At 37.0% G+C, this 14,961-nt stretch overlaps 1 protein-coding gene across 6 annotated transcripts in view; it reads left to right on the forward strand.

The window, feature by feature from the left end:
* LOC131781894 (uncharacterized) overlaps window positions 1-14,961 on the forward strand; it is a 71,570-nt gene that overhangs the window by 48,132 nt on the left and 8,477 nt on the right. For 2 of the 6 annotated variants that reach the window (XM_066166912.1, XM_066166913.1), the window contains exons 1-8: window positions 3,005-4,967; window positions 7,803-7,863; window positions 8,185-8,265; window positions 8,365-8,645; window positions 9,554-9,653; window positions 11,290-11,778; window positions 13,081-13,538; window positions 13,743-14,451. The exons of 3 other annotated variants lie outside the window; for them this stretch is intronic. In XM_066166912.1, coding sequence (XP_066023009.1) covers window positions 4,875-4,967; window positions 7,803-7,863; window positions 8,185-8,265; window positions 8,365-8,645; window positions 9,554-9,653; window positions 11,290-11,778; window positions 13,081-13,538; window positions 13,743-14,451 — 2,272 coding nt within the window. In that variant the 5' untranslated portion in view covers window positions 3,005-4,874. Of the gene's footprint in view, window positions 1-2,983; window positions 4,968-7,802; window positions 7,864-8,184; window positions 8,266-8,364; window positions 8,646-9,553; window positions 9,654-11,289; window positions 11,779-13,080; window positions 13,539-13,742; window positions 14,452-14,961 lie in introns of those variants that run through there. One more of the 6 variants, XM_066166914.1, reaches the window with a different exon arrangement.

The following is a 14,961-nucleotide window of genomic DNA, read 5'->3' on the forward strand; positions in this document are numbered from 1 at the left end:
GTCCCTTAAAAAAACGGTCAAGGGGACAATTTGTCCCCTTCAAAATTTAGGGAAAAAACTCGAAAGGAAGCACACACGAAGAGTTTTATCTCGGTACAGAAATTGCAAGCTAAAACGGAACGTGGAAAGTATATTTTCTTGCACGTTTAAAGTTCATTCTAAAGTCACGTTTCAGTCACGCTTTACTGAACACGTACGTCTCGTGCTCAACCAAGCGTGGTGAACGCACGTGGCAATCTTTACTACGCTTTTCACAAACATGCGAACTCAAAAGTTCAAAAGCCGCCTTCACAATTACGTTTTTCGCTGCCCTCAATCATAATTACGATCACAAGCAACGAACCTTGAAACACAGAAACACACGAAACGGATTGAAATCCACGAATGACAAATCACAAATCATGACCTTTTGAACCTGTGAAAGTAAAATTTTGTTTCCTAAGAGTTCCGTTAAGATGATTGACGGCAGCGACAATCGTCAGTTGGCTTTTGAACTTCAAAATTCGCATGTTTGTGAAAAGCGCAGTAACATGTCACATCGAAAACGTGTTCGAACATTAGAAAAGCTTTTTCGCTCGGAATCGAAGCCAGAGTGAATCAGAGAAAAATGATACAGAAGAAGAACAGTGTATTAATCAGGAAGAAACGAATGAGGATCGAAGGAAACCGAAAAAATCACGAACTTTCCTGATAACTTGGTTGCGAGATCACACATGGTTGCGCTATGAAAAAGAGGCGATGTTCTGCTATTTTTGTCGGAAATCTAAGAAGACGAACCCCTTTGCAACGGCAGAAGGGTGTACAAATTTTAGAACCTTGTCTAAGAAGACAAACCCCTTTGCAACGGCAGAAGGGTGTACAAATTTTAGAACCTCAACTCTGCAGCAACTCTTTTCTACAGCCCTTGATGTTTGGGCTAGAACCAACTGAAGAATTAGTACATTTACGTTTACCAGTGATTAGGAAAGGAATTGAAGTTTACAAGGCGATGCCGGAACGAGATTCTGCTGTGTAATGTTTTGAAGTATAAAGCATAGTCATTGATCCTCTGTTTAAATATGACGAGAAAAAGAAATTTGACATCAATAACATAACTTTTCTTTTTTGTATCACTTTTCTTGTATTACAAGTCTTACAAGGATCAGGTAAAAAAAAAATGTTTTTGTCGGCTTGCCTGTATGAATGTAAAAAAAGAAAATGTCGAATAAAAATTAATTTGTCTGTCCCCCTAAAAATGAAAATGTCCTCCAAAATTTTTGCTAGGGGGACAAATTGTCCCTGAGTGATCAAATACTAGCTCAAACCCTGATCTTAGTGTATGTACATGTAACATGTTAGCTTCTGATTTGCAATACTGTAACTGGTTTTACAGGGTAAAATTAAAGTGCATGGTGCCAAAGCTGAGACATGCATGTACAATAAATTTGTATTGGATCTTGAATTAAATGAGTTCAATATTACATTCAAAATGAACAGAAGGTAATTGAAGCTGTAATGTATCTGATTTTAAATTGTTAGGCATGACTGTAGCTTAGTACAATATTGAAGAAACTTTGAATTGCTGTCACTTAATTTCAGCAGTTTAAGACCCTGATAAATGTAATATTTAACTGCATGTAGATTTTATCATTATACTGTTGCACATGGATAACTTAACATATCACTAGCAGTATGTGACTTTTAATGTGATAAGAATATGACTTGTGTATAAGTGTTCTTGTACAATAGGTGTATCATTTTGCACAGGAAGGGCAGAGCAAAGTATCTAGCAAAGTATCTAGCCAATTATATTTATAGTGTACAATGTATGACAGTATGACAGTAATAAATTAGAGTGGAACATTGGATCTGTTAAAAATGTGCCAAGTTTGTTATCCTGTCTTTCCATATTCCGTGTAAAAGATAAGTAATACCATTTACATAACAACTTTATTTAAATAAAAAAGAATCAATGTATTGATGTATTGGTCAATCCTCCACATTCAAAGAGCCCAAAAGAAATAAGCATTAATATGACAATCGATATCGGTCAAACATCATCTCCACGATCCGTAATAATTAGTACCAACGAGTACCCGAAAAGTGATTGATAAATTGTTCTTGGTTCCTGATGACGATTGAACCGGAGTTCACTCTATCTCGAGTAGGCGGTATTGAAAGTAAACTGATTGATCCTTTACTAGCAACACACCTCAAGATAGGGGTCAAGATAACTTAATATCTACTCTTACCTTGTGCATAGTGCACTTGTTGTACTTTTGAACTGCTCTGTTCTGCGTACATCTATCTCGAGCGTGCGTCAAAAAAATGAAAACAACTTTCAAACGAACAACAATGGACTCCAAATCTCAATTTGCCTCGGAAACACGATGCTAACTCTTAGATATGTCAGTTTCGAAATTCCAGAAAATATCCACCACGCGCAATGAACCACAAAAGAGCACTTAAAATTAGCATTTCTACCACTTAGTCGATGAAAAGAAAAAAAATAAAACGGTAGAACCTTCAACTTCGTCGCAGTCTTCCCGGTTTATGTGTTAAACTACCAGAGACTGTGTTTTGATAAAACATTCAATGGTAAAGTTTTAATAGCCCAAATGAGAGACGTAAACACTGGAAAGGGCCTATTCTGCGTTTGTCTGAAATCTTCCTTAACTCACGTGCGTACGCTGTGCCGTGAGGCCTAATATTGATGGATTATTCGTCCTTTTCGATCTTTCACTCAATTCGTCTTGAAATATAGTGCAATTTTCCTTCAAATTTCGCTTGCTTTAACTTAGCGTGACCACTCTCAACTCAAGTCACGCACATCACGGATCGGGTCTCGAGCCTAGGGTCATTTTGGCTCCTTGTCAGCGGTATAGTCGTCAAATAATGACATTATCGGTATGGGCGTAAGTAGGTCATCATATTACTGCAGGTATAAAACATAATATGTATTGAGGACATAATAATAATTCATTCCCCATACATGACCTACCTACGCCCATGGAGTAAACGCTTAGCTGCCAGGCATTGCATGTTGGGCCAAAGAAGGGAGGAAGTGATCTGCTGTTTAGGCGAAGGTTACGGCTGTATTTTATTATCTCTCGCTCCTATATAGTCTATAGTTTCTCCTGCTAAGGTAAGAGATGTTTGATGTGTGTTAGGCGTAATGTAAGGAAGAGCTGCAAAGTAAATTAAGATGCAATAAATGTCATACTCGCATATCAGGGAAGAATTCGACTACTAAGCCTCCTGATTTCACTTTGAAATATGCTCCAAATACGACAATGAAGCGTAGTTGAAGCACAATTGAAAGTTGTCAGAGTATCTAGTTATTTGATTTTCAATTGGGAGCAACTGCAGAATACTCGGCCACTCATTTACATGTCATTGAATAAGAATAGCGTCTATTGTGTTATGCCTCGATCTTCAAAGCCTCCCGACACATGTAAGTGAGGCGGACCAAAGTGGCCGGGTACTCTGCAGTTTAGCCTTGAATTGCTTTTATCTTCTCTGATATCAGAAGGAAAATTGAGTGATAATTTAGTCTCAAGTAATTAATTTACAGCAACTTGGAATCTTTTGACTGAAATTTCCTCTTCAAGAGCGAATTCTCTAATTTGATTAATACGTTTGTGGTTCAGTCGGCAAAGGTACCAAGTCATACCAGTCAGCTGATAAATTTCGCACAGCTCCAAAGGGCGACTTCAGTATGCATACTTATGTTTTACTTAGATAAAGAAAACAGTGGTGTAAGCAATAACGGGACTACGACTTTGTTTCCGAATAGTACGGGGCTATACGGAAATCTCTGTTTTGCTCTTTAAGAGAGAATGTTGTGATTTTATCAGAAGGTTTATTTTTCATTTGGAAAACATACCACGTCATAAAATTCTGCAGATAAATCTTAAATTTTATAAGTTAAACCAGTTTTCAAATATCTTGTATGATTAAGAATCTATGAATGAACATTTAATCATTTGTCCCACAATGTAAGAGTCAGGCTAATAATTGTGTATTGATCATGACATTTCAACTGCGTTACTGCTAGTGTTTGTCATGCAATCAGGTTGAAAGGTTAAGTTGCTATTTATTGCACCTTGGTTTGTTGTTATTTGTGTGTTTTGATGTGCTGTCGTTGGTGCATTTCAATCCTTATTATTAGTTCGACTATTAGACATTGTTCTCTCATAGGTCCACTTTGTTGCTGATTGGTAATTATGCATTTTGATGGTAGCCATCTTTTCTCACCTGATTACATGGTTCTGATCTCCATATGAGTCTGATAACTGGTCAATTTAGTGACAGTTAGAATCTCATTCCAATGATTTGGCTAGAGTGTTACTGCATATAAGGGGAAAAAAGCCTGAAAACAAACTTAGAAAAAACTTGGACTATTCATGCTACATGCTACTAATTTTTTTTCTCAGAATTTTAAAGGTTTTACATGTTAACTTATTGACTGAGTAGGTGGTAAATGGAAAGTATAAAAGTATGAATATTGCCTTCACAGCTAACCCTATGGGTCATTGGTGACAATTGCAAGCAAAGAGTAGTTTTTTTCCGTTCAAGACATGAAGACTTTTTTTGATAGTGTTGAGAAGTCTGGCAGGAAAAATGGAACATATTTAACAATTTAGAAATATTGATTTCCTTTTGTATACAATTGTTTTTCCAAAACTTCAAGAAAGAGAAAGGGGGAAGAGATAAATGCCTTCATGGTGTGGGGTGAGGGGCAAATCATCAGCTAATGGAGCCACCATCAAAAAGAAAAAAAGAATAATAATTGGTAGATTGTTGTGATTCCATTTTTTAATTTCATACATAAGTTACTAACAAAACTCTACTGAATAAAGCTTTTGTTTGTCTACTCTACAACTACCCTTCAAATGGCTTCTGTTGCTCCTAGGGAAGTCGAGATTTGTGGAGAGGTATCCAAGAATTTTTTTGGAATGGACAGAGATGGAAACATCATACCGGATGTAAGTTGAAATTTCATGTAATTGTAATGATGAATTTGCAAAAGGGTATTTGCTCACTGTCTCACTTCCTTACAGGACGTTTTGAAGCTGCAAGAAAGTAGTCAAGCTAGCTGAAAGGCTAAATTCTCCATTTGAACCATATTTTCAAAGGAATCATTCTCCAATTAAAAACTTCTAGACTCTATATATATAATCTCTTCAACAGTGTTATATGTACCTTGTCCACTGCTTCAATGTTTCGTGGGAGAACAAATAAAAACCCATGGAATGTTCATCAGTGCAAATGAGGACTTTTTAATTTTTATCCTTCTGGCATCCAGAATCATGAATGATCCAAATGAAACTCACTTAACTGAAACCATGGTGAAAACAATAAATTGCCTTTGGGACTATGACTATGTTTCAGAATAGTAAGGGGCTATATGGAAATCTCTGTTTTCCTCTTTAAGAGAGAATGTTGTGATTTAATAAGAGGGTTTATTTTTCATTTGGCAAATGTACCACGTCATACAATTCCACTGATAAATTTTAAATTTTATCAGTTAAACCAGTTTTCAAATATCTCTTATGTTTAAGAATCTATAAATGAACATTTAATCATTTGTCCCACAATGTAAGAGTCAGGCTAATAATTGCATATTGATCATGACATTTCAACTGTGTTACTGCTAGTGTTTGTCATGCAATCAGGTTGAAAGTTTAAGTTGCTTTTTATAGGACCTTGGTTTGTTGTTATTTATGTGTTTTGATGTGCTGTCATTGGTGCATTTCAATCCTTATTATTAGTCCGACTATTAGACATTGTTCCCTCATAAGTCCACTTTGTTGCTGATCGGCAATTATGCATTTTGATGGTAGACATCTTTTCTCACCTAATTACATGGTCCTGATCGATCTCCATATGAGTCTGAGAACTGGTCAATTTAGAGACAGTTAGAATTTTTTTTTCTTGTCACCATATTCCCAACAATAGTGTAGCTCCATTTTCTGCATAAAAACACACCCAACCCACAATTCCTACATTCACTATGACAAAGGGCTAATGCTCAAAACATCAGCTTTGAAACTCTCCATGATGGCCAATTTTTGTTATCAACTCAGTTGATAATATTAAATTACCCAGTTATACTCTCCTACTGATGCAGTGCCAAAGTTTCTTTAGAGACTTATATCCCTTAACCCAATCTTTAGATTGCATGGTTGGCAACTAGATTAAGTGGCGTGGATTAGGAATGGCTTTTGACATTATATTTTAGCTAAGGAGAGAATGGTAAGATTAGATCTCAGAAACTGAGCCAGCACAGTTGGCTGGACGCATGTGAATGGCTCCATGGAGCTAGGGATTCTTCTCCATGCCACTTCCTAAGTAATTAGGGCTCAGGAAAGGTAGTGCATTGTGGTGTCACCAAGGGTTACTATAGAACTTTTGGTGAATAGATGATTAATTTTTTTTTCGGAGCTACAAAAGCTATTTTTAGGCTTTACAAGTGATAAGTAAATGAAAGATACTAGGTAATGGCACTAAACAAATAGATGAAAAGATCCTTAATTAAATAATTGCAAATAAACAGAGCATACTCACTTGAAAGCAACCAGTTGAGCAAACTGGCTGGCTGAACTAACTGCCTTCTGATTGATCATCATGCTTTGTTACTCATAACTGCCCACATAAATCTGACTGTTGGTTAATTGTCACTTTGGACATTACCGCTAGTCACTGCATGGCTCAGAAATACCTTAAATAAACTGAATCCTCTACAAGATACAATCCATTATCAGTCAAAGTTTTTACTTTAACTAGCGTGTTAAATTATGATAGCTTAACACAGATAATTATCTTTACAGCCATTGAGAATGTTACTGGAGACTTAATTTTGCAAAAATTCATTTTAAAACTGGTTTTCTTTTTATTGACCCATTATGTGCCTGATGTGTTGATCATATAAATAAGCTAAGTTTGGCTCTTATAATTCTGCTTTCTTTGTTACTTTATGTTGAGAATTCTTATAAAAAGGCTTTTTCCGTGGAAATTATTTTCTCATTGGTGCAGAGGGAAGGATTAATTTCCCAGGAGGGTGAGACAACAGAACTTAATTCCTACTGCAGTTACCTCTAGATCATATAAAATAAACCATTTTACTTGCTGTCACCCAACATCCCCTTTGTACTGTTTTATTCAAACCACTTGTTTATATAGAAGTATCATGAAAAATAATGTACTCAATCAAGTAAAGGAAAAGAACTTTATTTGCTTGCTGGAAAATAATGTAGGGGAGGGGGGCACCAAGTGAAACTTTCTTTGGGGGAGGCTATGGGTGAGGCTTTTCCTACAAGTAACTTTTTGTGGAACCTAGTTAATGGCATTTATTTTGTTAGTAGTTTGTAATTTCAAATTCCAGTTCAAGATGGTTTGGAACATATATTTGATTGTTATAGATCAATTTGTTCCTACTACTTTTCTATAATTCTTTTGTAAAAAAAGGAATTTCAAGTAAAAAAACCCAAATTATTTAAACTATATAATTGCCACTGGAAGTAATGATTTTACTAACCTGTGTCTATTTAACTTCAGATATATTTTTAAGTTACAGTGGAGATGAACTCTTTCCTTTATATTGTAATTTTATGGCAAATGTTTTGATTGTATTTTTGTTTTCATATGTTTATCATAATTTAAGTACCCTGCTTAAGCAACTTGATTAGTTAACTAGTAAATGTTTACTTGCCCAAGAAGAAGAAAGAGAGGGATTCCTTAAGTTTTCATTGAACAACGTTTAGAGTCACAAAGTCACTTGTTGTATTATGGAGGCTTTGTATTATTCTTGATGTTCACAGATGGAATCTAACGTCATTAACAGAAAAATTCCAGAACTGACGTTTAATTTGAGAGTTGATGGTGAGTGCAAACAAAATTAATCTAATTACTGGTCAATTTATCAGTATAACTTAAATTTTTTTATTTTTTTCCTATATAGATGTAATATTTTGACTATTTTGATTGTTAAAGTTACACGATACTTTCATGGTTGTGTCACAGAAAATAATTGATTGATGTCTTCTTTCAAAAGTTGAAAGCTTTTCAAGTTCAAGTATGCAATTTTATTGCTGACCAATACACTCTACATCATATTCAAAAAATATGTCAACAATACATGGATCATTGTAATTTGTGTTCAGGTTCCACAAATTTTTGTTTTTCACCTCTGTTTTAAAACAGGAGGGCACAAAGTGGGTAAATTGCACTTGCTGCACACATATGTTAATGGGAATCGTTGTCACTTCCACCATTCTGAGGCAGGTAAGAAAACGTTTAACAATGAGCATGAAAGCAAATCATATGATTTTTTTGAAAGTTCAGTGATCTAAGTTTTAATCTATGTTCATTTGCTCTTTTTAGCGCGCATCTATTGGTATCGTAAAATATTAAGTCTGGATCAAGACGTGACGGTGAACCTTAACATAGAGAATCGTGCTGCTTTGAGAGGGTACCTCACTTTTTATACTAATCATCCCCCAATAAATGCTTGTATTGTTGTGTATGACATAACAAGAAGATATTCATTTATGGAAGCAGAGCAATTGGTTGGTGAGTTCATTGGAGAGGGCAGGCCAGGTACCTTTGTAGCTCTTGTAGGGAATAAAGCAGATCTTGAAAGTGGCAGGGAGGTGTCTTTTGAGGTAAGTAATGTGGCCATGTTTATATGATGCTAGTGTGCTACATGTCGTAAACATGAAATCACTTAGGTCAGAAGGTTTTTTAATGGTTTTTGTAGAGAATAATGCAAATCATGTTTGAGAAAGGATGGTAAAATGAAGTGGATGAAAGCTCTTTGGACGATTTTTGTATGATTTCTTATTATGTCCTCGGTGTAAAACCATTTTGTGATTTTGTTTGTGGGGTAGCATCTTAGGAAGAAGAATGCATTTCTAGTAAGTGCTTATTTACACTGCGACTCTACATGTATCTTGCTGTATTAATGTCAGAACATGGAAACTTCCTACGCGTCTTTTAAAATCTTATTTGTTACGAAACCTGCGTAGAGCAACTATATCAGACATTTGACATCTAGCTCCCTAAAAGGCAGACTTCCCTGTTTCAACCAATGTCAACAACACCATGCTCACCAGGCATATGTCAACAATCTGACATTGGCACCTCGCAAGTAACCTTTTTACCTTTTTTGTTTTTAAGACAGAAAACAATGAGTTAACTCACATACGGTTGAATGACGAAGGAATCATGTTACCCGATTATCACAGTCAATGACATCACAGCAAAAGTAACGAATTAGTTTTCAGGAGGGAGAATCACATCATTTTACCAAAACTCCTCCTTGGACTCTGATGATGACTGACGCCCAGGTTGTCAAAAGGACAGTCATTACTAATAACAAAAGTGCTTCTCAAGACTTCTCTTACCAGGCCTTTAAAAAAATTGATTAGACCCATTTTTTTGGTAATCAATGGTGTACTATATTTCTTTTCCTTATGTTCCCAATATTAACTCGGAGTTATTCTAGGAATGCAGCTCACACACACTGTTACTTTGTGGTGGGAGATTTCGACTATATATTTTGTTCTTTCAGAAAGCTCAGAATTATGCAGATAGAAACAATATTGTTGAGATTTTTATGGAAGTGTCAGCATTAACAGGTGAATATGTGGAAGACCTTTTCTCCGAAGTAGGTGAGTAGAATTGACTATTCATTGATCTAAAGGGGGTAGGTTTCTAAAGAAACTGTGGTGCTATGTCGGTGGTGGAATATAACAGAGTAATTTACGTTATCAACTAAGTTGATAACGTAAATTGGCCATCAACGAGCGCTTTTATTCAACTGGCCGTGAGGATTAACACTGCAGATTTGAAAGATGTTTCAGCGATGTATAGCTTTTTGCGAAAAGTTGTACATTGGTAAAACATTGGAAGACGACTAAGTGACCGATTCCGAGAACACCTTCGCGAAGTAGAAAGAAGTAACAAAGACACATCTTAACCAGTCGCTAGACACTTTAGTCTCTCTAACCATTCTGAGCAGCATATGGCAGTTTGCGGCCCTTCCCTACATCTAGACAGTTCGGAAAGCCTCAAAACTCTAGAAAAATCTCCAGTCGCTCTAACGAAGGGCTAACGCTGGAAATGTGAGCTTTTAAACTCTTTACGCTGGCCAATTTACGTTATCGACTCAGTTGATAATACTAAATTACCCTATTCATTGATGTGTCTGACAAACTGACGGTAAAGTCTGCACTTGAGTTCATTGGTATATGAGGTGCCAGAGCTAATCATGATTATTTCAGCATGATGCAGCCAGGGGTTTTGTACCAAAACCTCTCTATCTGTGGTTTAGGGTTCTAACCATCTTACCGCCCCATCTCCCAACAACCTGCCTTATCAATTACACTGCTTTTTTAAGTAGATGTGTTTTTTTTTCACAGGGTGTCTTTGTCAAATGATACGCTTTGCACCCATTGCAATACTCTCCAACTGGTTTTGTTAAAAACCTGGGTTGAAAGGGGATTCCTTAATATGCGTCGGCTAAATGCCGACACAGACGGAAGAAAATATGCAACCACTTATCATAATATGATTTAATAGAAAATGCTTGGTAAATTATCACATACTCCACTCTTGTATGAAGCCAGACTCGCTGATAGCTTGGAGGTTGCGCCATGACATTGAATGAAAAGCATTGCAGAAAGCTTCAGATAGTCTAGTAACGCCATTCCTGCAGAGTGGCCATTGTGGAACACTTCTTTCCAATTGGCACTCGTTAATGGAAACGAGAACACTTCCAGTGGATAGGCCTTGACAGAAATCACATTATTTTTGCAGTCAAGTGTTCGTCTTAAGATAAAAAAAAAAAATAGTTGAGTATAGGTTTCTGACTAAAGTTGAATTGAAAGGGTAACTGTGAGAATATGTTTGTTACAATTGTATGTCTGTTGTGGCAGTGGCTGCTTCTATGAAACATGAGCTTGGATAACTAGCAGTAATTTCTCCCCGTGGAAAAAAGACAAAAAATTATTAATAGCATAATTGTTTTTATGTTTGCTAGAAGAAAAATGGAGTGCGAGGTTTTGTTCCTAGTGTCAAAACTAGGTTGCTCCTGTTACCTATACCAGTTATATCAATTTTTCTAAGCTGTGTTTAGTTCTCTTAATGTGAAACTCCTGCACTTCTTTCCTGTTAATTAAGGTTTCCAGGGATGTTTCGTTAGGAAATACTTGTGTTATAGGTGTAGGCATTATTCAGGTAGAGGGGCAAAGCTGACAGCGAACTGTCATGTGGTACTTAGTTTTTTATAATTATTTTATTTTGTAGTGAAACGTCTAACTAAACCCGCATCCTTTATCAGCGCAACTTTGGCTCTCGAAGAGAAAACTTTGTATCTCAAAGAGAAAACTTTAGATCTGAGTAGGAGAAATTTGGACAGGGGTCTGAGGATTTATCGCTTAGAGAGGTTTCTGCGTAGACGAGAGAACGTGAAAGAACTTGCAAATATCCTATCGCTGAATTTGAGCCACAACCGTCTTGAAAAGCTACCTGTTATTTTTCTACAATTGATCAACCTGACGTGCTTATATGTGAATAACAACAGACTGTCCTCTCTGCCTGAAAGTATTGGATACTTGAAACGACTTCAAGAGCTGGACTTGAGAAATAACCAACTGAAGGTACTTGATGTGGTTAGAAAACTGCCTGACCTTAGAAAACTATTGGTTGAAGGAAATCCGCTCACTCTAGTAGAGATAAGAAGTCTTATTAAGCATGTGGATACGACGACAAGATCGATCTCCGTAGACATTGCAGGTAGTGTTACATGAATATATGGCAATAGATCTTTAGCATACTCGAGCACAATGTTATCTCGGAGTAAGGATTGTATGTCTCTAGCGCTGTGGTGATTTTTATCTCAAATGATAGTTTCTGAAGTAATTTCTTTATAAAGATTAGAGCTTCAAGTAGGTGAAGCCTTTCTTTCCATCTTCGCGTAGAGATCCAATTTGAAGTATACGTATACAGTCGACTCCCGTTATTGCGGACACCCCCTCGGGGGAGAGGGGGGGGCAGATTTCGTGTTCGTAAGATCGAGAGTCCGTAATAGCGGGGTACGAGAGAAAAAAATTGTTTTGTCTCCAAACATATGAGATAATATGTAACTACGCAAAAATAAAGTTTCTAACATTGCCTCACCAACCGGAAAAAGATCTGGCCGCAATTAAGCAGGAAATTTTCATGCTCGCACCCAATTAAAGAATGGTTTCTTTATTTTCCTTATAGTACTGTCGCTTTATAGTATGTGAGTCAGGGTTTTGGACGAAATGTCCGCTATAGCAAGCGAAAAACAAGTGAAATGAGCTCTGGGGGTTATGAAAGTGTCTGCATTTCCATAATAGCGAGAGTCCGTAATAGCGGGAGTATATTTCAGTCAATTCTTTGTGCGTTTCTCCGGGGGATGCCTCTTGTCTGCAATGGTAGGGTGTCCGTAATAGCGAGCTGTTCGTAGGACGAGAGTCGATTGTACAATTAAAAATGCAACCTTCACTTACTATTTTATTTATTATGAGGATTGATGCTAGTATGAATCGTTGCAAGCTTCGTCTGATAATCCCTTTGTGGGAATGTTTAATTTAAATTTGCCAACCGATCGTTCTGGCTATAGAGTCTCGGGGTGTGCACTTGAAAAAAGCGTAACCGTCGGAAGCAGGCTGGTTTTGTTGTTGAGTGCAGTATTCGTGTACTTTACAAACCTTTTTCCAAGCATTTAAAATTGAAAATGGTACAAAAGAACCCGGCTTGAAAGCTCACAGTGCAAGAAAGACGAAAAATCCCGTCACTATTTTACGACAAGAAAATGTTGAGGACGTCTTATGTGACAGATTTACCTGAAATTTTAAAAAAGATCATTTTCTCTTTTACCGGAAACATTTAATCTTCCAAAAGTTGATATGACTTTCATGGAAGTTAATTTTAGTAATGTGCTCCTTGTATTACATGTATCACCCTCCACAAGGTCGTGATGTATCGTATAAATGTTCTTTGTTTCTCACTTTACTGTTCTACAATAGGCAATTACTGAAATATTAAATTTTTCTTTTCCCTCACTTGCAGCTGTAGCTCCTCCCGATATTTTGGCGCAAGGACATTCCGCAAGATTGATTTATGAAGAGGCCCTTAGAGATGGATTTGTGAACGTTTATCGTGGTCGCATAATATTGGTTGGCCAGGATCGTGCCGGTAAAACAAGTTTAAAGAAGAGTCTCTTAGGTCTGCCATTTGACTTCAAGGAACAGAGTACGGACGGGATCGAAATTGAGCCATCAAAGTTCGAAATTGAAGTTAAGCAAATTAAGAACTGGACACCTTGTTGTGCGAACAGGTCAAGTTTGTCTGAATGTTTGGAATATACAACGGATATAGCAAAACTGTTAGCGACAGAAAGGTATCACGCGATTGTTCGTGATGAGAAGGAAGACTCGGAAATGAAATCAGTAGGGGCACAGCCTAAGGAAGAACACAGAGTGGAGTCAGGAGAAGAATTGCACACAAAACATGTTTTCGCCGATCAGGTCCGTTTACTATATTTTTACTCTGAAACTCGACTTTTTATGAATGATCTCAAACGAATTCACACATTTAATGCTCATTTCATTGTTTTGACATGACGAGGTAGATCGAAATCTACTGTGTAAATGGAGATGCATCAATCATGCAGTTTCTAACGCAATTTGGTATCCACTGTAGTGATATTTCGTCTTATTTCAAAATGTTAGGTTTCCATGTTCGAGGATCCGGTCTCTAAGTTTCCAGATAGATCTGGGCCGTTAAGCGAAGTTCATGAAGGATATAATCTAAGCACAAAGTCCAAAATGGCTATCAACGCCAGCGTACTTCCTAATGCCGTTGAAAAACAGGCTGATGAACTCCTAAAGAACATGATCATTGAAGGTGTGGATGCTGATAGTGCATACATCGAGAAAGGATCCACGATAACCGCAGATGTGTGGGATTTTGCGGGTCAACATGTGTACTATGCTGCTCACCCGGTATTTCTTTCGTCAAGAGCTGTGTACATCGTCGTTCACAACCTCAGCAAGCCACTGAATGCCCGAGCTCAGCCATATGCCAGACAGGGAACTCATGAAGTAACTTTGGAGAACCCGAACAATGAGACAAATCTAGAGAATCTGCTGTCGTGGCTTGTGACAGTTCATAATATGAGACCAACTGAAGAAGAAATGGTTGAGACGCCTAACGTGCTGCCCTATCTCCGACCTCCAGTGTTCATCGTCGGCACCCATGCTGACAAGCCATACGAAGATACCAAGGATGTTACATCCAAGATAATTCGTGAGCTTTCCAGTAAGGAATATGGAAAACATGTGATCCGACCATTTTTCTACATTGATAACACTCAAGGAGACAAATCATTCGCACGGAAATTCCGGAATTTCTTTAAATTTCAAAGAAATCGTCAAGCAGGTAAATCAGGTGTTTGGGTTCAACATAATGTGTTAATGTGGTTAAGTTTACTTTGATTTCTATGGAGGACAGACAAAGTCATCATTAGATAAAGTTGATTGGATTCACTGGAGATTTACCAGTTGCTTTTCCACATCTTACTGCTAGCATCCTTTTGCTTCAATGTGAATATTTATCTACTTTTGATGTTGGTACCTTTTTAATGCTTCGATAATTCTTGGATATTTTTAATATGTATTTTCTCTATTTTCTTTTCATTTTTTTTCTATTAACATAGATTATATATTAAATACCACAACAAATGTTCACGCCGACCAAATTATCTTCAACTAATGAAAGTTATCATCCATTGCAAAAAAATGACTTAAAGTGCTGCAGTAGAAATAGAACTTTCCGAATACGAAACTGTTGATTATGGTCTTAGTTCTCATCGAACTCGTATCGAAAGTCCAAGGAAAAATCTTTGCCCCTCCCTGGCTTCTCTCACAAGCACTAATTGTTTCGCATAAT

Source organism: Pocillopora verrucosa, chromosome 5, assembly GCF_036669915.1.
Source record: "Pocillopora verrucosa isolate sample1 chromosome 5, ASM3666991v2, whole genome shotgun sequence".
NCBI lineage: Eukaryota > Metazoa > Cnidaria > Anthozoa > Scleractinia > Pocilloporidae > Pocillopora > Pocillopora verrucosa.